This window comes from Podarcis filfolensis, assembly GCF_964270895.1.
Source record: "Podarcis filfolensis genome assembly, chromosome: 10".
Taxonomy (NCBI): Eukaryota; Metazoa; Chordata; class Lepidosauria; order Squamata; family Lacertidae; genus Podarcis; species Podarcis filfolensis.
The window spans coordinates 26,198,536-26,226,257 of record NC_139612.1 but is presented as its reverse complement, the minus strand read 5'-3'; the positions used below and the strand labels follow the sequence as shown (position 1 = coordinate 26,226,257).

The following is a 27,722-nucleotide window of genomic DNA, read 5'->3' as shown; positions in this document are numbered from 1 at the left end:
TACATATTGCTAATCCCTCTTGGCGATCACATTCCTATTGCCATTGCTCCGTTTTGCTTGGGCTGCTGTAAATGCATTCAGCTGTACATGCTTGCAGTTCCCTTGGGACTAACGTACGCAGCCCCTCCACGAATACCACTTTAGGAAGCCTGAATAGGACTTCAGAAAAGTGCACTTCTCTATTTATGCTAGGAGCTCCTAGCAGCTTCCAAAATTAAAAGCAATAAAACACAAAAAGTTCTAAAATCTCTAGCAGTATAAAATACCCTAGAATGAGAAAATATCATTAAAACATCGCCATTTAATTTAACAACATAAAAAATATATCCATGTTTTTAGCCCATGGGTAGCAGTAAATTTTAGCCTGTGGTGAATCACCAGCTGAACCTGCCTACATTATTAGACTCTTATTTTCTATGCTGTGCAGTCAATTCACAGATGTGAAAAAATAATTATAGTCTGTTTGTTTGTATTTGTTTACACAACACATCCTTTTGATCCCTGGCTATCATAGCTAGTAAAATCTTAATAAAAAAAGAGGTAAGGGTAAAGGACCCCTGGATGGTTAAGTCCAGTCAGAGGCGACTATGGGATGTGGCACTCATTTCGCTTTCAAGCCAAGGGAGCCGGCGTTTGTCCACAGACAGCTTTCCAGGTCATGTGGCCAGCATGACTACACCGCTTCTGGCGCATCATGGGACACCATGATGGAAGCCAGAGCGCATGGAAATGCCGTTTACCTTCCTGCCACAGCAGTACCCATTTACTTGCACTGGCGTGCCTTTGAACTGCTAGGTTGGCAGGAGCTGGGACAGAGCAATGGGAGCTCACCCTGTTGCAGGGATTCGAACCGCCGACTTTCCGATTGGCAAGCCCAAGAGGCTCAGTGGTTTAGACCACAACGCCACCCGTGTCCCCCTGCCCACATGACCCGGACAGCTGTCTGCAGGCAAAAGCTGGCTCCCTCGGTCTGAAAGCGAGAGGAGTGCCACAACCCCATAGTCGCCTTTGACTGGACTGGGGTCCTTTACCTTTACCTAAAATCTTAATAGAAGGGGATGGACTGGATGGGTCCAGGGAGTGGTCAGTACCTCACATGAGTACCCCAGTGACTTGAAATAGCTGCTGGTGCAACCCATATTGAAGAAGCACTCCCTGGATCCAGAGGTTTTGGAAATTACCATCTGGTCTCTAATATTCCTTTCCTGGGCAAGGTGATGGAGAAGGTTGTGGCCAAGCAGCTACAGCCAAAACTAGGTAAAGGTAAAAGGACCTCTGACCATTAGGTCCAGTCGTGACCGACTCTGGGGTTGCGGCGCTCATCTCGCTTTATTGGCCGAGGGAGCCGGTGTACAGCTTCCGGGTCATGTGGCCAGCATGACTAAGCCGCTTCTGGCGAACCAGAGCAGCGCACAGAAACACCGTTTACCTTCCCGCCAGAGCAGTACCTATTTATCTACTTGCACCTTGACGTGCTTTCGAACTGCTAGGTTGGCAGGAGCAGGGACCGAGCAATGGGAGCTCACCCCATTGTAGGGATACAGCCAAAACTAGAGGAAGTATATTATCTAGATTAGAACAGGGTGGTCCCTCGGCAACATTTGATGTTTTCATCCTAGCCCTTCTGCTGCCTTCCCAAAGCCAGGTAAGCAAGTTGCTGGGCTTTGGGAAGGAGGCGTGAAGGCTCTAACAGGGTCCTAGAGCTTTGTGTTTCCTTCCCAAAGCCCAGCACATTGCTTATCCAGCTTTGGGAACGTGGTGTGAGGGCCGGGTGTCAAATCAAACATGTCACTTAATTACTGTTGTCTCTCCAAGTGGCGTACAAGGGATTCAACACAATGAAAATAAAAATCAGTTGAAACTATTAAATCGGAATTCAATTAAAATACCTGCTGGAATAAAATAGACTTCAGTAGTTCAGCAGGGAGGGGGTCCTGTCGGACCTCAGGTAGAAGGGAATTCCTTAAAACTGGGTCTACAGTCCTGACTGCACAGCTCCTTGTGTCCAGGAGACATGCCTCTGTGTCATGTGACGCCACAAACAGTTGACTCCCCCAAAGACCTCAGCAATGAGGCAGGAATATAAGGGATCAAGTGGTTCTTCAGGTATCCTGGATGCAAATTGTCAAGGGCCTTATAAATTAATACCTGGCCTTGTAGTGTATGAACAGCCAGCGCAAGCTTTTGAGCACTGGAGCTATGTGCTGGTGCTAATATGTCCCCACCAACAGTCTAGCTGCAGCATAGAGAAAAGTTTGTCTGGATAGACTGGTGAGGAATCGATACTGATACTGATATTCCTCATTGGCTTATTGGTCAAGATGAGTCGTAGCATGGTTAGGGTTTGACTTAAACCCCATTTCTAAAAACCCTTTCCCTTCACAGTTAATCCTCAAAGATGTGGACTCTCTGCTCTATGTTGACACGGACATCCTGTTCCTAAGACCTGTTGATGACATTTGGTCCTTCTTGAAAAAATTCAATTCCACTCAAATTGCTGCAATGGCACCTGAACATGAAGAACCTCGCATCGGGTGGTATAACCGTTTTGCCAGGCACCCGTATTATGGAAAGACTGGAATCAATTCTGGAGTAATGTTAATGAATATGACCCGCATAAGAAGAAAACATTTCAAGGTACGTCTTTTGGTTCTCTCATTTCCAGGGTCAGCTTACTCTCTCCACCGAATGTATGCAGTTTCACTGACCTCCCAATTTTCCCATATGTTGTTTTTCCTCATCCTGCAAGGAAAGATCATCCTGCTTAATTTTTCCTAATGGAAGCCATTTGGTTTATTCCTGGTTTTCAATATAGGATCTTTCCTGCCGCTTCTTCCTTATGACGTTTCATCACATGCCACTCAAATAGAATATGGTTTCTGTCTTCTTACTGTGAATTACTATCCTGCTAAGGAAATAATGGGAACAGCCTATTATAGTGTAGATGCTGACCTAACCAGAAGGTGGCGCTGCTACACTGCTTACTACAACCTTCCCACTTCTGTAAAAACACTGCTTGCTTTAGTGCATGTTGTTCTTAAAGCCTCTTGTTTAATCAGTTCATATAACCTGCACATAAGCCAATGTTTAAATTAGAAAAATTATATTAACTGCTGCTCTACTGCAGCTCTTGACATTATTAAAAGAATACTCAGAGATGCTGGGATAAGTATTAAAATCGGGGGTGTACCTAACAGTTTTGCAGGGATTTTTTGCTTATGGGATGCAATGTACTGGTGGTAAATGGCTGTTATGGGGCACTCTGTTCTAATTTGACAGACTCTTTCTGAAATGCGTTGCCACATTTGCAGAAAATTTAGTATAGCCCTCCAGTCTCATCGTTATCACTTCACTCAGGGTTTCCCAAACTTGTGTCTCCAGCTGCTTTTTGAACTACAACTCCCATCATCCCTAGCTAGTCAGGGGTGGTGGGAATTGTAGTCCAAAAACAGCTGGAGACCCCCAAGTTTGGGAAACTCTGACTGAAATGGTCACTCTTGAAAATGTCATGGGTTTTGCCTTTCCATTGTTTCAGCCATGGAGAATTGATAGGGATTGTATTTGCTTGTTTGCTGTGCTTGAAAAGTGCTTTTAAAATGCTTTTGTGGTCTGCTCAGAGTTGCTTTGGTGTTCACAGTGCAGACTTTAAAACTTTAAGGATGGTATTCAGCTATGTTTCACTCAGAGTAGATCCACTGAAATTAACACACCTAACTTAGTCATGTTTGTTAATTTCAATGGGCCTACGCTGAGTAAAGCTTTGTTGAATACCACCCTAAGATTTGGCTTCATTTATTAGTGCGCAGGAGAACTGTCTCGAATAGGAAGTGCTATTTATGTAACCCTAAAGGAGAACCAAATATCAGGGCTGAACTAGATGTGGAACCATTGAATAAAGGAAATAGCAGGCACAGGTGACCCATTGTGGATCGTGACCCTGGTGGATAGGGTAAGAAGACGCCTAATTTGCTCCTATCGCACCCCAATCCAGATCGGGGCAGAACTCCCATTCACACCATTTGAAACTTCCAATACAAACAGCAAGTGTGAGGCCCCAATCTGTATTGCGGGTACAAAGAGCTAAGACCTTCTTACTCCACAAGCCAAGGTCTGAACTGGATCAGGCCTTCTACACTAGGCATTTACTTCTAAAAACCCACTCATGTAATTGCATGAAAGGTGCTGTACTGCATTTAGTTTCATTCTTCCTTCCAGGGAGAGGCTGTGTTTTCCTGCTAGGCTTAGAGTTGGCTAGTTTGAAAAAGGAAACCCCAAACAAGAATTCCTTGATTTTTAAGCAAGAAAAACACAGCTCAGCATGTTCAGACACATTTCATATGTTGCCAGAGAAGGGTTCCTGGAGGGGAGGAAAATATGCTTTCCAACCATGTGCTGTCATCTGCTCCTTTACACCTGCCTGATTAAGGAGCACAGGTAACACCTGTGAGAACTGAAAGGAGACATTAATTCTGAATATTTTACCTAAAAGCTATTTTATTTTATCGGAATGCAAACTAAGCAAAGGGGTCTGTTAGTATCAGTGACTAACAACCACAAATGGTATTCGCTTTTATTTGAAAAATAGTCTTTACTAAAAAAAAATATGAATGCCACAAAAGAGAGTACTGCATTCTTATTTCTTGCTATTTCACTATTTATATTCCTTACCCTTCTTGTATTTCTGTTCATTAGTCCTAGTATCTTTGGGCTTCTTGCAGCAGCTGAATGAATTTTTTCCTTGTTTTGTATGATTAGCCACAGATATGTACTGTAGTAGCTGAGGCTTGTTGACTTTAAAAAATAATAATCACAGTTTTAAAACTGAATTTAGCTATTAATATGTCACATTTATTCATTTACTCATGTATTTAGTGTTCTTATTACCTGCCCTTGAACCAAAGGTCCTAGGGCGATTTATGTGATCTTCTTCTTCTTCTTCTTCTTCTTCTTCTTCTTCTTCTTCTTCTTCTTCAAAAAACAGAACCTCAAAATCACAGTAAAATTAGCAGCAGTGCATAATAGTAGGCACGGAGTAAACTAAAATGCCACCTCGCCCCACACTTCCAAAAACCTGGACAAAAAGGTGCTTCTTGACCTACTGATTAAAGCTATAATCCAGGGCAGGATGCACCTTGGAGGCAAGAGCATTCTGTTATCTAGGGGCTACTGCTGAAAAGTCCCTTCCATGGACCACTACCCCTTCAACCACAATTGGTGCTGGTGCTGAAAGCAGGGCTTTCCGAGCCTACCAAAACTATCAAGTCAATATCGGTGGAGACATTCCTTCAGATATTTAGGGCCAAAGCCATCTAAGATTTTTATACATTAATAAGAGCACCTTGAATTGGACCCAGAAGCAAATTGGCAAGCAGTGTATCTACCCTTTTAGACTGATGTAATGTGCATCTGGTCTGTGGCACCTGTCAGTACTGTGGCTGCTACATTCTGCACCAGTTACAGCTTCTTCTGGGGCAGAACATATAAAGCGCATTACAATAGTCCATTAAGTGAATTTTCAGGAGCACGTTGTAAAGCTGTGTTATTATTATTATTATCATCGTGTATAGTGAAATGAAACACACAAAGGCAGGTGAGTGGTTAACCAAGCCTCAAAGTCTGCCTAAATGTGAACGCCTTTAACTTATTTATTTCCTTATTTATTTCATCCCGGAACCCAAGGCACTATGTACATGGTTCCCAGGCTGTCACTCATCCAGGCACTGACCAGACCCAGATCTGCTTAGCTTTAGCAAGGTGGCAGCCTACTTTGCCTTCAGACCATAAGCTGAATCCTAAAAGGGACTGGAGAGATTGCGTAAAGTGGCTCTTAATTAAAACAGAGTTCCAAAAGATAGATGTCAAAACCTATTATATTCCTGTCTTGGCTCTAATATTGCTCATTTGTGTTTGATGTTGAAGAATGATATGACCACAGCACGGTTACGGTGGGAAGAAATTCTGATGCCGTTGCTGAAAAAATATAAGTTGAACATAACATGGGGCGATCAGGATCTTCTGAACATTATGTTTTTTCATAATCCAGGTAAGCTGCTTTGTTTTAGAATGCCCTTTGAATCTTGCCTATCCATATGCTACTGCTATCACGCAGTAGAGATGGGTTTGGTTCCCTCCACAAAATGTGTCTGGTTATTTTACCTATGCCTTCTCATCTCTATCACAGAACATCTGTATTTGAAATTAATCTCCTATGAGCTTTTTCTATAAGAGCACTTCCATACTAATCAAGTTTCAGTTTGTACTACAGCTGCTGTAGAGCGGCTGCTATCAAATTCTACCCAAGAAACGGATTTGGTGTGGTTTTGCTTGTGTGGTTGAGATCTCATTTGAATTGGAGTGGGGCTAATTGGAATCTCGGTCGTTTCTGGTTCACGATATAAGCCAGGATTTCCCCACAGAATTTCACTTATTTCTAATTTGCTTTCTTTCATGTAACTGAGTGAAAACAAGGGCTGGGAAACTATTTGATAAATAGACAGCGCTTGTTGAGCTCCAAAGAGCTTTCAACATGGGTTAGGTTTCGGTTAATATGGTAGTTCTTGAAACATTGTACAGACAAGTTCATTTTGGGGCTCCAGTGACATAGATGTACAGTGGTACCTTGGGTTACATACGCTTCAGGTTACATACGCTTCAGGTTACAGACTCCATTAACCCAGAAATATTGCTTCAGGTTAAGAACTTTGCTTCAGGATGAGAACAGAAATTGTGCTCTGGAGGTGCGGCAGCAGTAGCAGGCTCCATTAGCTAAAGTGGTGCTTCAGGTTAAGAACAGTTTCAGGTTAAGAATGGACCTCCGGAACGAATTAAGTACTTAACCCGAGGTATCACTGTAATAGGAACTCTCTGCCATTTTTTGTTGACTTGCCCACTACCTAAAGTTGTGTTAAAATCACATCCTCCCCGGGGCTACTTAAGACCTATGTGCCCCAAGGGAAGTCAGAAGCCAAGAAATCCAAGCCAAAGGAACACATAACCAACACCTTCTGAAAAGGAACGTCAACAGCCTGAGGTGACTGTTGGGGCAGCCCCACTTTCCCTGGGGTTGTGTAAGAGCTGTGGACCCTGGCATCAGCTTCTGAAGTAGGTCCGAGAGTATTTTATACCTGTGTATTGAAATTTGGTGTCTTGGCAGAAAGGTGGCATACAAATGAATAGTTGGGATAGCTTGATCTCTAAAGTAAGATCTCCCATCTTTTGAATAAGACTGAATACGTTTAGTGAAATTACAATTGGCTAGTAGAAATCAGATTAATAAGGGTAAAGTGACTGTATGCATGGCTGGCTTGTTAGTGGTTTATACCATATATTTAATTAAAATATTGGGATAGATCCATCATAGTATGAGTGGGCCTCTCCTCTCTTCATCTCTCACAGCCCCCCATATACCCCAATTTCTGGAAAGTTGAGGGTTGAAAGGTGGTAGGAAGGGAGAAAAGAAACCAGATGTTTCATTGCACAAACAGATTTCCATTGTGCAAGCAGGTAGACATCATTGTATGATTACTATTGTCTTCTGTTGATAAGACACCAAAAGTTAAAAAGGAACTTGGAAGTAATTAATGGCTTGCCTGTAATCACTGCAATGTTGTTGTTTTTGCACAGAAAGCCTTTTTGTTTTTCCTTGCCAATGGAACTATCGGCCTGACCACTGTATTTATGGAAGCAACTGTCAGCAGGTCGATCAAGAAGGAATATTCATCCTCCATGGAAACCGAGGGGTTTACCATGACGATAAACAGCCAGCTTTTCGAGCTGTGTACGATGCAATAAGAAATGTAAGCTTTTTAATCTCCAATCTGGTATATGAATTGATATCTCTACTATTGTTAACTTCTAGAAATAAGAAAAAATTGAAATCTTACTCTGTCATTTTTTTATGCATCTCCCTTTTTAACTTTCCAGTTAATATGAACGCAACCAGGTCCTCAAACTTCATTTGACCAATAATTATTAACTAACCTGCGAAGTGCACATTTTGAGAACTTTATACTGAAGTTTCAGGAACGCTTTCTATAAAAGATCTTAATATCTAAACAAAAAAATTTTTTTCCTTCCAGTAGCACCTTAAAGACCAACTAAGTTAGTTCTTGGTATGAGCTTTCGTGTGCATGCACACTTCTTCAGATACACATAGTATATGTAGAGTAGCAGAAGTACATAAAGTTAGATCTAAGTTTTGAAAGAAAGAGATATTGTGGACTTCTTGAAGTTTGGAGTCTATTGATTTAGGTTTTGAACGTATTGGCTTCCAGTATCTGCAAAACAGGAGAGAGACCCCCTGTGGTCTTAAGGGTTGCAACCTTTGGCTGCAATCCTGAATGGTGCTAAGCTTAAATTTAAACTTCAGCATGATGAAGCACAACATTGGGCTCTAAAACATGGCAGCATCTCTTTTCCCCATATATGCCTGTTTGACCACTTTGATCTAAGGAACGTGAACTGTTTCAGGTGGCTCATAATTCTCATTCTGCAGTTATAAGAAATCAGTATTTTAATGTGGTGTCACCTATGATTTCCCGAACACCGCAAACCTGGAAGTGACTGTTCCGGTTTGCGAACTATTTTTGGAATGTCCGACGGGGCTTCCGCGGCTTCCGATTGGCTGCAGGAGCTTCCTGCAGCCAATCAGAAGCCGCGCTTTGGTTTCTGAACGTTTTGGAAGTCTAATGGACTTCCCGAACGGATTCTGTTTTACTTCCAAGGTACTACTGTACTCTGTTTGGTGCCTGGTTAAAACATTTTTGCTAAAGCAAGCCTATCCAGACATATAGATGTCATTGTGTTTTTATCTCTTTTACTATTAATTTTAAAAAAATAATTTCTAATTGTTCTCAACTGTTCTTTATTGATAATTTTAATATTTCTTGTAAACCACTTAGAGGTTTTACCTCAGTCAAGTGATATATAAATGTTAACCGCATTAAAAAATAACCAGAAGTTCAGTTTGGTATATTGCTTTAGTAAATGCTGGGAATTTCCAGAAGTTCACTGACAAACCACAATGGAGGCGTTACCAGAAGTGCCTTAGACAATTCTTCTGTTCCCATTTTATTGTTGAAATTAGTAAGCAGTGCTTTGATACTGGAAAGCTCCATTTTATTCTCTCTCCAAACTCTTATTCCTGTCTCATATCTGTATAATTTAGTTACTTTAATTTGTGCAGTTTGTAATATATAAATGCACGTGCAAGTCTTTCATGCTTGGCATAACTGTTCAGCTTTCTTGTTCTGCAAATAAGGTTTCTAATAAACTATTTATCAGTATATCAGCATACTCACTGAAGAGCTGTAAAACGTGGCAATGTTGCTTATTTTAATGTTCATCCTATCTTGTATATAACCTTCAAAGATCAATAGTATATTTTAATGGTGCTTTGTTGCATGTTGTCATATAGGTATAAAAATGAAGAAAAGTACTATTGGGGGCCTTAGAATGCACTACACCGAAAGAAAATGTGGTCTCATAAAAATACAATTTCTTTGTTCCTTTGAGTATTGCCAGAAAAATATTAAGAAAAGAAAATCTCTCAGCTTTATTTATGATCAGTTTTTGTTTATGCATAACACATAGAAAAGATGTAGATCAATACTGACCTGATGCCAGCAAGATTAGCAAAATTATTTTATTTTGAAATGTTAAGTTAGCATATTACTTGGTTTCTAATGTAGTAAAATAACCTGTAACTCTGGATTAATGACTGTTTTTACTTCAGGTTTCCATTAAATACTGTGTATGCTTGTACATAATTCAGTTTAATGAAGCTGCCCCATCTTTAATGGTACTATAGATTACTCTTTTTCTACTGTTTCAACTCAATAAGAGCCATATATTATTTTAAAGAATGTCATACTGAGATAATTATACACATTTCAGGCCAAAGCTACAACGTGGCAGGCATGTGATCATGTAAATTAACCCATTAATTTAGGTGCCTGACATTCATTTTCAGATTTGTTTGCCTGAATAGTTACGTTGATTTTTTTTTTTTGAGGCTTGTTTCCTGTGCAAAAACCATTTTGCATTCATTTAAGCTGACAGTAATTGGATGTTTTGAGTAATCAAAATATATTGCAAACTTGCCAGAGGTCTTTACGTATTACACTGTGTTAAGAATATTGCCACCTTTTCACTAGTTCTTGTCTTAAGTACGACTCGTATTTAGGGAGACTTTTGTAAAACTGAATATTTAGTGCAACAATGGAAAGCCGTTTTAGAATTGTTTTGGCCAAAGCAGTACTGTTTGGGTTGTGTTGCTAACTGTGACTTGTTAATACAGCATTTATAATTTCCTCTCCCCCCAGTATTCATTTGGTGATGACTTGGTGCATGCCTTGTTGCTACCCCTTGAACTGGAGCTACAAAAGACACAGCACACTTACTGTGGAAGAATATACAAAGTATTCACAAAGCAGCTAACCAAAAGCATAAGGGACATTTGCGATAGAAGATCTAAAGGAAGGTGATCATCATAGGCTCCCCAAACTTTTGAATTAAACAACACAGATGTGAGAGAATATATGATGCCTGAAGGATATTCATGAAAGAAACAGCACATTGCTCTAATCAGTTGTTATGTCGAGAAGTATGCTGAGAACTATCTCCCAGTGTGGACAAAATGAAGATGCCGTTCTTCTTGAAGAATTCTCTGCAGGAAGAAAAGCACACTGCAGAGAACTGTTTGAAGTTCAGTTAGTACACATTTTCACAACGGTGAATTGTAACTGAGTCAAGTGTTGCAGAGTTTTGTATTCAGGTTTTTCCCTCTATATAATATAATTCAGTTTCTTTATAACCTCAAATGCGTCAGATACAAATGAAGGTCTTTATACTGTATAAATGACTGTACACTTTGTCATTCCTAATCTCAAATTCTGATAAAACTGTGAACGTTGCCGTAACGGAGTCAGCACTAACCTCACTTTAAAAGCGTGAGAACAAATTGTTTACAAATCTCAGAAGTTATTCCGTTTTCAGAGGAATGTGTTATGACTGATGACAATCTATATGTGCCTTTGTCTTCATCTCTTGTATTTTACAATATTTTGACAATCATGTTTTACTTTTTTTTAGATGTAAGCTGCACCTAATAACAGGACTTCCACTCTAGAAATAAATACCTAGTGGAAGCAAAGCTAGTGTCATATGTAGTTAATAATATATTGGCGTAAACCAGGATTGGGGAATCTGTGGCGCTGTCCATGAGCGTTGGCCATGCTGGATGGGACTGATGACAACTGGGATCCAACAGCATCTGGAAGGCAACAGTTCCCCACTCCTGTAAACAAAAGCTGGGATCCAAAGATCTACATAGGCATGCTAAAGAGCTTGGCCCAGTTAGACTTCTTTGTCCTCAACCCCTTGAACAGTGGACCTTGTTTCCATATCCCAAACCAGTTTTGGAAGCCTTAACAGCATCAGACGCAATTTGCAACATGGCGTGAAGGCTGTGGTTTGAGAAGTCCATTCCCAGAGCCCCTTTACAAGTCCAGAGCTAGTGTGATTCTTTGGGTCCCGACCAACATTTTAACATGGTAGAACTCAACGCCAAAATAATATGGCTAGATTTACTAAGGCAAAATATGATATAGATTTTATATAGTTTTTATTAAATTTGAATAAGATTTTTATATATTCTTACTGGCACTTCTGGAAGAAGGAAAAAAACATGTTGTGAAATATACTATAGTTTATTATGAAAATATTTTATTCACTCAGCTCCACGTACAGTAGGCTTAGTCATAAAATAATGATGTGTGGATGGGCTGTTACTCATCCTGATTTGACAGTTGTTTGCTTACCAAATAGTTATTGTATATTTTGCAACAAAGCTTTAAAATGATTGGCCAGAATCTGTGCTGTTACAAGTGTCTTGATTTCAGTGGAACCATAATATGGCGCTCTGGTTATAATGTTGGTTTGGAATTAATATGTTTGCTATAGCAATAGTAATTAATGACTGCAAAATATTTTACTGCATAAAATGCTATTTTCATTACAGTACTTAATTATTATAATATTATACATATAGTGAGAATGAAGTTGGTCATATCGGAACATGGAAGTTATCCCTCCTTGTCTAACTGGATCTAGCTTTCTTGCAGGGGTGAGACACCTGGGATCATCCAGATTTTACTGGAGTATAGTACCTAAGAACCCTGATCTCTGGAGCAGATCAGAGCTGGAGTTCAGTAACATCTGGAGGGCCCCAGTTTCCTCATCCCTCTTCTTCTGTTTTGGCATAGGCTGACATCTCAGAACTTAGCATTGCCAGCTGCTAAAAGAGTGAACTCTAAAAATGTAATGCATCCTTTACTCTCCCTACTGCAGCTCCTACTATATAGCACAGAGAACATTTAGAAAAGGGCATATGCATTGCATGCTAAGATGTGAAACCGCTGCTGTTATTGAATGACAGGTGGGACCTGCAGCAAAATCTTGCAGTGTATCTGCTCTAACAGTTCTGGGTGCCAGCCAGCCATGATCATTTGACTCTCCCGTTTACCAGTTTCCCTTTCCAATTGACACAGAATATTCCATGGCTACTGGGCATGCTAAGTCATCTATGGACTGATTCTTCTTCTTTTTGTGGCGGGGTAGGGATTTGACCCTTAGGTTTAAAAACAATTTTTGTACCTCTGCAAACCTTGGGATTTCCGCCACCTTCCTGAACATGCTGATGCCTCCTTTTGTTTCCCAGTGGCTCTGTTTCAGCTTAAAACCTGTTAGCACTCACCAGCAGAGTTCACTGTTAGAGGGATGATAATTGACTGGTGAAAATTAATGCCACATCTCATTTTTAGTTGTTAATTTTAGTTGACAAAAGCTGGCGCGCCCCAAGTTTACTTCAGTTTGCAGATGTTAAAAAAGCAGGGGAGAATTATTTCAGAAAATAATTTGGCAGTGGGTCACCTTTCTCATCCATCTTTTGGAATGCTGTTCGCATGCTTGTCCCAGTGAACGCCACACTAAGAGCAAAACATACCTTCATATTTTGGAAACTGTCATTTGGCTCATTGAACCTTATTCTTTTCGTGTCTCACAGTTCTTAACTATAGCTCGAGTAGTAAGTGTGATGTCTTGCTAAATTTATTTATGTACATTTATATACTGCTCAATTGTTCAGATTTCTAAGTGATGAAAAAGCTCATTTTAATACTGAAACATGGGTATAGATAAGAATTAAGTTCTATGAAGTCATGCTGTAAGTTTACTTTAATAGTGTACATGTTCTCTTAGAAAATGGACAGAACTGGAGGCCAGTTGGCTCCTATGTGAAGCATTGTTACAATTAATTTTACATAAAGTGTGTTTTGTATTACTCTGCTTCTTGTTTGTTCTTTTAGGAAGTTGCCAGTGGGTGGAAATCTTGACACTCAAACTATAACATTAGGGTGTCAAATGAGGTGGGTATCTTGCATTCCTCTGGGTTTAAATGGCTAACCAGGCCTCACCCTCATGCCAAAATATTCCCACTAGTTCTGTATGTTAGACAACCACAGATGTAATACATGTTGCCATCGTTCAGTTTCTGCTACTTCCATTAGGTCATTTGCCCCATGCTCTCTGTTGAGTATGAAGCTGATGAGAGACGCCAACCTTAACTTTCCCGGCAAGGAAAGCTGAATCCTGACAATTGGGATAGCTTTCTAGTTTTATTTTGATGCCAAAATATGGGGGCCAGGGACAGTATCCCGCAAAATAGTTCCATTAGCGCAAGGATTTCTGTTTGCGCAATGGAAACCCCCTTCCAAATGGAACCCCCATAAGCAATTATGGCAAGGTAAAGGGACCCCTGACCATTAGGTCCAGTCGTGGCCGACTATGGGGTTGCGGCGCTCATCTCGCTTTATTGGCCGAGGGTTTGTCCGCAGCATGGCCAGCATGACTAAGCCGCTTCTGGCGAACCAGAGCAGTGCACGGAAACGCCGTTTACCTTCCCGCCAGAGCGGTACCTATTTATCTACTTGCACTTTGATGTGCTTTCGAACTGCTAGGTTGGCAGGAGCAGGGACTGAGCAACAGGAGCTCACCCCGTTGCGGGGATTCGAACCGCCGACCTTCTGATCGGCAAGTCCTAGGCTCTGTGGTTCAACCCACAGCGCCACCCATGTCCCTAATTAAGGCAAGGAGAGATGCAAAATGTGGACAGGATGACTAGAAAGGGGTTACAAAGCACAAGCGAGCTTGATCCTTGCCCATCATGGCCAATTACTTACAGTTAAAGAGGGGTGGGCACTTGGGGCCCAATGTGGAATAAAGAATTGTAATGCAGATTTTCCCAACCTGATGTCCACTGGAAGTTTCGGGTTGGCGCTCACATCATCTCTGTCCGTTGGCCATGCTGTCTGGGACAAATGGGAGTGTAGTTCAAAACAACTGGAGGGGACCAGGTTTTGGAAGGATGTTGTAATTATGGCAGCCAGTGTGTGTGTTCATGTGTGTATATACACAGTTTGGCCAGGTGCTAGATTAATTTCTGGGTGAGAAATAAGGAACATCTGGTCCACAATGATTAGAACTTAGTTATAGCTTGGATCAATAGTCTTATCTTTTCCATAATTGTAGTTCAGCTTTCCTTTGCCAGCCAAGGATTACTACCAGTTCATTCTGCCATTACAGTAGTGTAGGGCTGCCATACATCTGGAGAATCCCAGACATTAATGGAATTTCAAAGGAAGAATTGATGTCCAGGGGGAATTTCTGAAATGTGGCATTTTGTCCTGGATCTTAGACAAGTCAGTAAAAAAAATAAATCACAGTTTTTGGGCATTTTGGGGGTGTCCTTGTTTTTACTTATTGAAATATGGCAAACCTACAGTAGAGAATAAAAAGACAAACTACTTCCACCCCCCACATAGTGTTCACACACACACACACACACACACACACACAAACATAGAGAGAGAGAACGCTTTTATTCATTAATGAAATTATAAAACCAGTAGAAATGTGCAGTTTATGAGGGAGACCTATTGCATTTTCCCTCCCTTATGTTCTGGAAAGGTCAATTTGTGTCTCATTTTTTCCTTTGCTTCATTAACATCATCCCCATTCACATAATTACAGACTAGGATACAAAGGATTCATTTTTTCTTTTACGTTCATCTCTTATGAATCTTAATGTTCAGTCAGCCATTCGTGTACACATCTTAACAGAGCAATTCTTGTTAAATCCATTTATTTTACTCCTGTTTTTTTTTTTTTTGAGAAAAAAGAACGTGGATGTAGAAGTTCCCCTAAATTACAAAAACCGCGGTTGAATTCATAGGTCTTTAGAGCACTTTTTTTTAAAAAGCTTTCAAGAAAATGGAAGATATTTAATCAGTTTTTTACTCCTAATTTGGGAATGTAGGAAATTAAAAATTAATTAAGCTGGATGTTTTATCTTTATATTGCTATCCTACTATGCTTCACTGAGCTGCTGTGTCTAGAGACCCATGCTGCTTGAATGTTGTAATCTTGAAAAACTTTAGAACTACTGTGTAAAAGACAGCAGAGCTGGTCCCTTGTCTTCAAATTTCTTTTGCATATTTAAAGTATTTCCCATCTGAGTCCCCCAACCCCCCCCGCCAAGGTTAGCGGTATGTTGAATGAGAGCAGATTGCGCATAGAGCAGAAAGCAGAACTCGGTGGTATTCTTGCATAAAGAGTTCAGTCAGCTTTTAGGTATGGTAAGGTATGTGTCAAAATTTTAATTAGGCATTTCCAAGGAAGGAAATAATTCTGAAATTAAAAAATACAGTTTCTGTAGCTTTAGAAGAATCACATTTATTATTTGCAGTGCTATTTTTCTAGGAAAAAAAGAGGGGCCGGAACTTTGTAACAGCAGAAGCAGTTTCATGCAGAAGTTACAAGTTGAACCACTGACATCTCCAGATGGAAGGATCACGTAGCAGTTGGTGCGAAATATCTACTCAAGTCTCTGGAGAGATGCTGCCTTTCAGATTGGGCGTGATGGACAAACATTGACTGATGAGCAGAGAACTAAATGAAAGCAGATAAAAGAAGAATATTCTGAAGAGACAACGTTGTTTCTTGTCAGGATTGTTCAGACTTTCCAGTTTGTTTATGTTGTAGTCTGAGTGAACATCTGTTGGTGTTACCTTGTGTTGCTTTCATAGTGCTAAACTTTTGTTTTGTGATGGTCTATTGCAGCGTTCGCCAAACTTGGATCTCCAGCTTTTTTTGGACTACAACTCCCATCATCCATAGCTAGCAGGGATTATAGGAACTGTAGTCTAAAAACAGCTGGAGATACAAGTTTGGGAAACATTGATCTAAGGACACAATATAAACAAATCAATAAACAAACCAGTTCCTACTTTTATCTCTTAAATTTAAGGACACGGTCTAATCAAGGCTTCCTCAACCTCGGCCATCCAGATGTGTTGAGACTACAATTCTTATCATCCCTGACCACTGGTCCTGCTAGCTAGGGATCATGGGAGTTGTAGTCTCAACACATCTGGATGGCTGAGTTTGAGGAAGCCTGGTCTAAAAGTCCTGCTTATTCTGCTATAGTTTACTCACACATTGAAGATGTCACTTGATGAGACAATCAATGACTGACAAATATTTCAATGAAAGAATCAGCTACACATAAATGATAATATTAGCTGAGCCAGCCCACTCATGAGGTAGGGTGAAGCACCCACCTCAGGCAGCGGAAGCGCAAGAGGAGGTGCTCCACCCCCTGCCATTGCTGCCAACACCAGATTGCCTCCATCCAACCAGTGAGAACCAGGAAGTTTGTGTGTGCCATGTTGCTGCTCAGCTTCCCCACCCCAGACAGAGAAGGCGAGTGGCTTTGTAATGCCTAGCTCTCACCGAGTTTGTCAAGAGCTGGGGTCTGGAGCACGGCAGTGGGAGGGAGACAGGAGGTGGCAATTCCCGTTTCACCGTACATGGCAAAATGGGACAGGCCACCCTGCTAATACAGTGGTACCTCGGGTTACATAGGCTTCAGGTTACAGACTCAGCTAACCCAGAAATATTACCTCAGGTTAAGAACTTTGCTTCAGGATGAGAATAGAAATTGCGCGGCGGCAGCGGGAGGCCCCATTAGTTAAAGTGGTACTTCAGATTAAGAACTGTTTCAGGTTAAGAACAGACCTCTAGAAGAATTAAGTTCTTAACCTGAGGTACCACTGTACGTTGGAAAATAGTTCTCCCCTTCCTTTTATTTCTGGCTTTTTTTTGTTTTTTTTGCAAACATCTACTGGACAACAGTGATTCTCTTGAGGTTTCTCAACAGGAAAACTACAAGAAACAAAGTGGGACTAAGTATTCCCCTTAACACTGACATTCTGTTCCATGTCCTTTTATTGCAGTAGACAGGCATGGTGCAAATGGCTAGAGGACGCGTAGGGGAAAAATGATTTTGCCGTGTCCCTTCTTTATTATCCTGATCTTTATGTGCATTATGAAAAACTGAAATGGAATAAAATCCAAACCTGGATACTACTGATTCACCTGGCACGATTTTCAGTAAATGCACATTGGCAGGAGATTCCTTTCTTAACTGTTGGTGCCCTTTATAGAGAATTTGTGGGAGGCCCATCATACTGTCCCCACAATACACTGAAGATGCAATAATCCTTATGCAGCACATTTCTGAACATGGTGTTGTTGTTGTTTAGTCATTTATTCATGTCCACTCTTCATGACCCCATGGACCAGAGCACTCCAGGCACTCCTATCTTACACTGCCTCCTGCAGTTTGGTCAAACTCATGCTGGTAGCTTCGAGAACACTGTCCAATCATCTCATCCTCTATCGTCCCCTTCTCCTTGTGCCTTCCATCTTTCCCAACATCAGGGTCTTTTCCAGGGAGTCTTCTCTTCTCATGAGGTGGCCAAAGTATTGGAGTCTCGGCTTCAGGATCTGTCCTTCCAGTGAGCACTCAGGGCTGATTTCCTTAAGAATGGATAGGTTTGATCTTCTTGCATTCCATGGGACTCTCAAGAGTCTCCTCCAGCACCATAATTCAAAAGCATCAATTCTTCGGCGATCAGCCTTCTTTATAGTCCAGCTCTCACTTCCACACATCACTACTGGGAAAACCATAGCTTTAACTATACGGACCTTTGTTGGCAAGGTGATTTCTCTGCTTTTTAGGATGCTGTCTAGGTTTGTGAACATTTCTGAACGTGGTAGAGTTATAGAAAACCGTAACATCTATTATGACACAGGGGCGCTCAGCTGAAACAATCATTGAACAAGCTTGAGACCATTGCTAACAGGCCAAATGATTTACTAGAAGTATCTAAAAGTATTTTGGGTAAACTCTGACTATAACATAGAAGGATACAACTTGATACACATGCCCGCATTATTCTTTTTCAGACAATGTGTCACTATACAGTTAAAAGTTACTGAACTAGGTATCCCACAAGCATTACTAAAGGTGTTTTTTTAATGCATTTAATATATTAGTTTGCTTTAGTCACTCAGCTTTGCAAATGCCAGAGAAATCTATTTTAAAATATGTATAGTTTGGAGAAAAGTCTTGGGAACACTTTCTATAATCCTAAGGAAACAAAATGTGCACCCAGTCATAAGAAAGACGGTGTGGAAAGGGCATCAGGAGGGAATAGGGACGGGGGGAAGAAATGTGATTCAGTTTGCATTTAAAGGTGAACACACAAAATCTGCACTTTCTGAAACAATTCACAATTTAAGGAACAGCCAACCTTTGAAATTCACACTTCTCTGAATTTTGTAGTTCAGTTCTCCAGCAAGCAGTATGTGCAAAAATGCATACTGAGGTAAAGTTCGCAAAATAACTAACAAATGTACATATTAGTGAAAATAACATACAACAATGCATTATACTAGGAGAAAGTGCTTGCAATAATATGTGTATTAGTCAAAAGGGAAATAAAAAAATTGTTTATTGGGATAAATTTGCACAAATATCCTGATGAATTTTCATGAGGATCTTTTTTCAGAATTGCAAATTGTTGCATAAATGTGGAAAACTGCATTTAAGATTAGGGAAATCAGAAACTTGGAGAATGGAAATTGAGAGATTCCCCCCCCCCCCATCTCTAGGAGGGAATGGTGCATGATCTGTAGGGTACATGATCTGCTTGACAACTTCCAGGGCTTTAGGCTAGCATTTGCTCATGTATGTATTTGTGGCTTTGATGATAAGATTTATGCTACATAGTTACGCTGTTTGTGAAAGCAGACATAAATCTGTGACTGCTGGACAGGTAGCTTAGGATAGCCTCTAACTGGATAATTTATTCTTGTTGCTGTCTGATAAAAGAGCCTGTGAATACTTTCAACCTTAGCATGCATTAAGCAAAGTTTCTTCGTCGATGAATAATGCATTTAGCTGGGAAAAAGTACTGTAGAATGCATATCGGCTCTCAACATACTAACATGGGGAATGACTTTAAAAATTACATCACAGCTTGGGGCATGAGAGCTTTTTCACAAGGATATATATCATTAGCTAGAAATATTGCAAGGTAGAATGTTTTGAAGAAGTGGAAATATTTCCTTATTAATGATGGAACTAGTTAAACCAAATATATGGGTTGTGCTTTTTTTTTTTTTTACTTTTTGTGCATCCAAACAAAACAGTGCTTAGTTTCCTAGTCTGTCCTATCTACACGGTGTTATAGATTGAGGGGACCCCCCCTAAACCCCAGCAATTTAATAAATGGTAGGATTTTGATTATTTGGGATGTGAAGGGAGAAAGACAAGCTGCAGAGGAATTCCTGATCAAGCCTATGCAAAATGACTTGGCCAAGCTAGGCCCATTAAGAAACAACACAGGGCCATTGAGAGCCATTGGCAATGCCAGAGAACTGTCCTTTGCTCCTGCCCTGGGGTGTGAACAGAGGTTGGGGGTTTGGAAGGTTGCCAGGGTAACAGGCTGTGAGGTGACCAGAAAATAGAGGCTTTTTAGCAAGGCATTATGGGAAGAAGTAGTAAGAAGATAGATCCATTTTAGGCAGAATGGCTGAAAGCTGGCTGCACTGTTGCGGGGGACAAACCTCTCTTGAAATGACTATCCTGTAAGTTCTGGACTCCCTGCAGACTGAAGGTGTAAATAGGTGAATAAGCCATTTTCTTAAACCTACAACAGCCTCCGCTGTGCCTCAGTTCTCCAAAGGAACACAGACCTTGGGTGAGTGCCTGGAACCCCCTGATATCTTGCTATCACATGGCAAAGTGTGTGGGTGGCACCCAACTTTTGTAACAATATGTTGGTAGAGACTTTTTTAAAAAAACAGTTTCAATGACTAGCCAAGTCATAGCCCCAATGTGAGAATGCTCCTCAGAAGATCACTCCTGAAAATGTGTTGTTTCTGAAAACCGGTTGACTCTGTGTAGATCACCTCTGTGATTCTGGATGGGATACATTTAAATTGGGTACATCTGGAAGGCATCTGCTGGCAATTCAAGCTGAAATTTGAATTGACCCTGTTGTTTTCCTGACAATTCCATTAGTAGTGTAAGTAAGTAAGGACAATTCCATTAGTAGTGTAAGTAAGTAACACTACTTTAGTAGTGTCGTACTGGCTCTTTTCCCATTCTTCCCCAGCAGCAGCCAACCCTTTCCACTGATTCCTTCCTTTCCTCAAAACTGCTTCAGTCAACCTCCTGGTTGGGCTGGCCTTGGGCTTTGGAAAGCATTGGGTAATAGGGCTTCAAAACACGGTCCCAGATGGTGCTATGAGGAATTGGGAGTAAGCCCTGGTACAGAAAGCAGTGTCAACATGCATATTATTGAACTGTAGATGCGATAAATTGTGGCTTATATATTCATATCAAACGATGCAGATTTGAATGCAGTTGTGTGGCTCTCACGTAGCATGGATTTATATCTACCAATTTCAGAGAAGGCAGTTGCACTAAACAACTGCCAAGCAAATCCCTTTTGTTTTTAAGCTTCTGTGTCATCCTGTTTTCTTTTTCTTTTTTAAAGCTAGAAATACTAGAGTTGCTATCAAACAAACAAGCTTTCAGAGTGGGAATTCATAGCCCAGGTAAGAAATGCTTACTAAGTACGCCAAAGAAATTAAGCTCTTTTGAGTCAAAGGAAAGTCCCCCCCTCTATTCATTTGTTTTCCCCCAAGAGTGGTAAGGAAAAAGCCACACGGAGCAAGGTTTACTGAGCAATGCATAGACACAACGTTAAATTAAACACAGTAACTTCAATATGTCATTTTCCTAAGGGTAGAAATCTGTTTGGGGAGGAAAGAAAATGACCCAGGATCACACATTTTTGTTTAACAAGGATCCTTTAAAAGATTTAGAGGGTAGCCTCTGTGGGCTAACATATCAAAAGGATTGCCAAAATGAAATGGAGATGACAGCTGCTTCACATTCTTGGGAGCTCACAAAGTTTCTAAAATGGCACCGGCACTTTTGCCTTCTTTCCCAATTTTAACAATACAGTGGTACCTCGGGTTACAGACGCTTTAGGTTGCTCACCCAGAAATAATACCTCAGGTTAAGAACTTTGCTTCAGGATGAGAACAGAAATCGTGTGGCAGCGGCGTGGCGGCAGCGGGAGGCCCCATTAGCTAAAGTGGTACCTCAGGTTAAGAACAGTTTCAGGTTAAGAACGGACCCCCAGAATGAATTAAGATCTTAACCTGAGGTACCACTGTATCCTGCCTTTCCTCCAAGTTTCTTAACCAAACAGGGAGAGCAGGGAGAACCAGTCTAGGCATAAAGCATGATCCAGAGGCCCAGGCTGGCAACAGTCCAAGGCCAATATCACGGCAAGGTACAGAAAGGAGCAGGACATAGACTCAGGTGTGAAGCTACAAGGAGACCTGTATTGTTTCCAGCAACTTGGAAGGTACAAGTGGGAGGTCCTTATATACTCTGCACCCCCTGGAACACACTCTAATCACAGCCACTGCGAGTAAAGGACTTTCAGGTATTGCTTACTCAAGAGCCACCTACAACTCTGGATCTGTAGACATATGCTATGTCACCTCTCTCCAGCCTTCACCTGGACCTTTTCGGTACAAGCCTTTTCCAAGATTGGTGGTTCCACTTTCCCAGTTTAACAGCTCCATGGGTTCCTCAGCAGGTCTCCCACAAGAGGGGAGACCTTCAAACCTTCAGCACCAGTTCCATGAGATCCTGTCTGATCTCCAAGATCCTTGACCTGTGGCATATCTGGTTTATCCACTGCAGACCCAGTGTCTGCCACCTGGTCAGGGTTAGGCAGGAGGGGCAGGGGTCTTAACTGCAAGTTTGGGCTCGGAATCACAGCTGATTGAAGCACAGGTTAGATTTTCACCCCATCCCATGAATATGATGATGTCATAGATCGACAGGTGCAAACTCTTCTGTTTACGATTGCAGGTCTGCTTGGCAAAAAACCAAACTTTTAAAAAATATGTTTTATAGGTTTCAGCAAATGCAAAGTTACACACACAGAAAGACCCCTACTAGATATAGGCACACACCTCATAAAATTCCTGTACAGCGTATATGATAGCTTGTCATAAAGAAATCCCGATCTATCTATGTAGTTCTTCAACTTATCCACTGAACCTGTAGATCAAACAAAGCAGCTTTATATAACGATGAGTTACTGTTTAACAATAAAAATATTTTTTTCCTTTTTTTGACTGAAAGGATACAGCTCAACCCTAGGCACATTTGCTTTGAAGCTCACCTCTCTGTGTTCCAGTTTCATCTGTGTGCTTAGGATTGTCTACACTGAATCATGCTTGCTATGTGCCAGATCTACTACTTTAGATTCTGATGAGCATTTTCTCTTTTTGAATGGATATCCTGTCCCATCATTTCAGGAGTTTTGATCTGACTCAAACAGGTAATTGAATCCCTGACTTCACATTCAAAATAGCGTTCCATAACATTCCTGTCTTCTTTACTAACAACCACTACTATTAAAACACATCCACGCCACAGACATTTACTGGTTAAACAGTCTCTTTTCTTAGGGAATCCTGGGAATTGTAGTTCAGTGAGGGAAATAGGCATCTCCCGGAACCCTTAACAAACTACAGTTACCAGGATTCTTTGTGGGAAACGATGACTGTCAAAGTGATAAAAATGCATAGCTGATGACTCTTAATATGGCAGCTTTCTCTTAAGGGACAGACAGGCTCTTAGGATACTGAGCAGAAGGATCTCTTCTCATCCAATTCATCAGTTAAACTGCGTGAGTGGAGTTCTTTTAGAAATAAAAAAGAACTTCACAGTTGGTACTTTATACTCTTGGGTCCCATGATAAATAATAATAATAATAAATAATTTTATTATTTATATCCCACACGTCTGCACATCTGGCTGGGTTTCCCCAGGCACCCTGGGCAGCTTAAAGCATATATAAAACATAGTAAAACACCAAACATTGAAAAACAATATCTTATACGGACAATAAATAAACCAATAGAAAACTATCATAATAATCAGTTTACAGTTATACCCAAACTAAAATAACCACCAACCCCAACTAAACATCTAACCAACCCCAGCTCAAGAAAAACAAAACAGAGGAACCAAAATTAGAACCATTTAAAACATTGTAAAAGATTTTAGCCAGTTGCCCCAACCCAAGAGTTGTTCCAGCAACTCCCCTCTGGCCTCCCAGGAGCCTCTTTCAGCTGCTCAGGGTGAGTGTGGGCCCTGCCCCCAAGGCCAGGTGCAAATGGGCCTGGCAGCAGGGAGCAGCCTTCCTTCCAATACTCACAGCAGCAGCAGGTATGTAAATAAATATTTTCTTCCTCTCTGCACATAGTTCGTATTGATCATCATTCAGCTTGAAAGAAAGATTTTAAAAAAGATTTATCTTGTCTGTGTTTGTCAAAAAAAGAAAAGAAAAGAAAAGAAAGTATTTTCCTTTAAAGTAACTAATGTTTTGATAGCCTGGGGATTTGAATCAATGGTTCTTAATCAATATTTTGTATATACACAGTTATTGTTCCCCTTCACTCTGCATACTTGGGGCTGGAAAGCAAAACACTAAGGACTGAAAATCGATAGGCTATGTTTGTGAACTTTACAGAAACTCAGAGAGGCAGAGAATTAGATATTCTCTAACTGTTGTTTTAGGGGCAGCTATGATGCAATAGACACGGGTGGCTCTGTGGTTTAACCCATACCAGAAGCTTACCGATCAGAAGGTCGGAGGGTTGAATCCCCGCGACGGGGTGAGCTCCCGTTGCTCGGTCCCTGCTCCTGCCAACCTAGCAGTTCAAAGGCACCTCAAAGTGCAAGTAGATAAATAGGTACCGCTCCGGCGGGAAGGTAAACGGCGTTTCCGTGCACTGCTCTGGTTCGCCAGAAGTGGCTTAGTCATGCTGGCCACATGACGCGGAAAAACTGCGGACAAACACCAGCTCCCTCGGCCAATAAAGCGAGATGAACGCTGCAACCCCAGAGTCGTCCGCTACTGGACCTAATGGTCAGGTGTCCCTTTACCTTTATGATGCAATAAGGTTGCATTTTCAGTTGCTGTGTTGTTGGAAATGATTGGACATCCCTGTGTCAGAAAAAAATAGACTCTGAAAGCACCTATGTCTGGAAAGAAGGAGTTTCTCTCACCCCACCCCAAACTGCATAGTACTCAAGGCTAAGATACTTTGACACCTGAGGCAACAAGCAAGCAAGCAAGCAAACAAACAAACAAACCCCAAGCACTTTTCTCCCTTCCTGGTAGTAGAAATACAATAATAAAAATTTAAAAAATCTAACAGTTTCCTGCCCTTTCATGACTTTCATAAGCAGCTGCCTGAGATAGCTGCCTAATGATAGGGCTGGCCATTCAACTCACTTTACTCCTAATTTATATCATATGTGTGGGTGGCCCTTGACCATGATAGTTCACAGGAAGGGCATAATATATGTACTTTGGCAGATGGTAAAGGTAAAGGGACCCCTGACAGTTAAGTCCAGTAGCGAACGACTCTGGGGTTGTGGCACTCATCTCACTTTACAGGCTGAGGGAGCCGGCATTTGTCTGCTCCTGCAGACAGTTTTTCTGGGTCATGTGGCCAGCATGACTAAGCCACTTCTGGCGAAAGCAGAGCAGTGCATGGAAACGCCGTTTACCTTCCCGCTGGAGTGGTACCTATTTATCTACTTGCACTGTGTGCTTTCGAACTGCTAGGTTGGCAGGAGCAGGGACCGAGCAACGGGAGCTCACCCCGTCGCGGGGATTCGAACCGCCGACCTTTCGATCAGCAAAAGGGACATGAGGGCCACCTCATGTACTTTGTACCACCGTTGTTTTTCTTTGTTTCCCCCCCTTTGCAAATTGAAGCAATTGTCGATTTCTACTGTGTCATAAGTGTAAATGATCTCAATTGCTTTCATTTTGTGAAGTTTTAAGATCACCCCTGATAGATTCGCTGAAATCACCTGCACCATTGATTGCCCTTTAATTAGAAGCTATTGTTAGTGCCCAAACCACATGGAAGCATAGGATGTAACCAAGCTTTGTCAATACTTCAGCTATTGTTTTGGGAACCATATAACTACTGCAGAAACATACATCAAAATGCTTCTAAATTAGAGAAAGGCGATGAAGCACAATGTGATTATGATGCAGTCCTCTTGAAAATGGCTGACCAATGTAATATACAATTTGATGTCCTGAAATGGTCTCTATTTCTTGAACTGTATAAAAATTGATGCCCTGATTCCAAACGCATTAGAAACTTTGCTTTTGGTATTTGCTGCTGCATGCTGGCACTGAAAGCATCAATTGGCTTGCTTCCATATCAAAATGAAATTTATGCAATTAGTTCTGTACAGCCAACAGCACAGTAGAGATTCCTTCGTCCCACCATAAATGTACCGTGCACTTTCCACATCACTTGCTGAACATGGGCAGCAGATGGCACCATTCCTCCCTGTCTTTCAGGGCTGAGAATAAATCCATATTGTATTAGCAGAGCTTTTCAAACCAACACTACAGACCTTTCAATAGTGCTTCCTAAGCTAGTGGAACAATTGAAGTCACACATTTGGAATAATACTTTGTTAACTGTTCTCGTTTGCTTTATGGGACATAAAATCTGCACAATCCTTCTGCAAATGAAGGTGACTTTTTCAATGCAGCCAGAATCTCCATCAATTGAATGTTTGATTTTCTGGATTTACAATTTTACTCCTGTAGTTTCAGTAATAATTCTGGGATGTAACAAGCACCTTTGGTTTAAGAGTAGAGTCAAGGATGTTACATATTCTCCTGTACTCCAAACGGTGTGGAAATTGTGCAGTAATGCTCCAGCCATAGCCTGCATACCATTATGAGCAAAGGTGTCTGTTCAGTATCAAAGGCTATGCGCACACCCCTGTTTGTTTTGCATCCAGTGTGCTCCCGCTCCTGCACACTGGTTTGGGACATTAGGCACAATCTATATCTATCCTGTATCTATCCTGTTATTTCTTGTGAAATTCTGCATTTTGCTGTGTTTTTCCCCTAAGCTAGCTTCCATCTGAATTGAGAAAAAGAATGACCTAGCTGCATTTTAAGTCAGCAATGTGAAAATACCCTTATGCAGTGCTCACTTACAACCTTCGGCTTTGTATATCCAATTCTGCCTTGGACTTCCAGCCTCCATTTTCTTCTGCAAGATGAGGGTGACAGTGAAGTTCCCAGGGATGGCCCTACCATTAAGCAGAGAGAGGCAGCTGCCTCAGGCGGCAGATGATCCAGGGCAGAGAGTGGCAGGAAAGTACTGGAGGAAAGAGCTGTGTGTGTCTTTTCTGGCATTTAATAGCAGGAATGAATGGGTTAGCAGCTGCATCTTATTCATATTACTGTGGTTTTATTGCTTTACTATTTTAACATGTCCAGATTAATTGTAACAGGAAGTCTGTAGATGCAGTAGTAGTAGTATTAGTATTAGTAGTAGTAGTACCCTCCAACCTAGCTTGCTACTCCCAGATGCACCATTAAATGCTATTGTTATTGTTGTAAAATTCATCTTTCAGTCCTGTTGACTTCAGGATAAGAAATTGGCGTGGACATCATCTTATCCTTTGTCTCAGATTGCAAAATGTTTTGGGTTGGCTCTTAATATTTTGCACATATTTCTTTAATAAAACTTGCCTGCAGTGGCATGGCTTGCTCTTTGGAGGAAAGAATGCAATAGCAGTGCAGATGCAACCCTCTCATCGCAATTCAATGACTCCAATATTAAGTGGCTGTATCAATATGACGGAGGTGCTTCTTTGCGATTGGTGAAGGGGCAAGAAATTGTGAAACATTGAGGCGGCAGAATGAATAATACGTCAGGGAAGAGACTCGATACAGCAGTTAGGAACTGGATTGAATGAAAAGATAAAATCCACAACTAATTGGTATAATGACCAATTTTTGGATGAAGGGAGTCGGGGATAGACTCTGAAGAGGGTGGCAGAAACATGGTGAGCACTGGGATTCCTGCATCTGCTGCCTGTCACTGCAATTCTGCATCCTTGCTTCTTGCTCTGCTGGGAAGCCTCTTTTTATCAGATTAATGCCATTCCACCAACATACTCAGTTAAATCTACACACAGCTACCACTGAATATGTGGGATGTGACCTAAGTTGTGGCAAGTGCTGATTCTTACAGGTTTGTGGTGACTGCCTTCACGTCCTTGCCCAGATCTTTTGCTTGTTATTAGTGTCTGGGTTGGATATAGCTATTGCAGGATTGTCTTGATTATTAGCTGTATGTTTTATTCCTGCTGTCTGAAGTGC

At 41.2% G+C, this 27,722-nt stretch overlaps 1 protein-coding gene across 2 annotated transcripts in view; it reads left to right on the top strand.

The window, feature by feature from the left end:
• Nucleotides 1-13,339, top strand: part of GXYLT1 (glucoside xylosyltransferase 1) — a 40,416-nt gene extending 27,077 nt beyond the window's left edge. For both annotated transcript variants that reach the window (XM_083574616.1, XM_083574617.1), the window contains 4 exons: nt 2,386-2,637; nt 5,920-6,043; nt 7,624-7,796; nt 10,323-13,339. In XM_083574616.1, the coding sequence (XP_083430742.1) occupies nt 2,386-2,637; nt 5,920-6,043; nt 7,624-7,796; nt 10,323-10,484 (711 nt within the window). In that variant the 3' untranslated portion in view covers nt 10,485-13,339. The remainder of the gene's footprint in view (nt 1-2,385; nt 2,638-5,919; nt 6,044-7,623; nt 7,797-10,322) is intronic.
• The last annotated feature ends 14,383 nt before the right edge of the window (nt 13,340-27,722 follow it).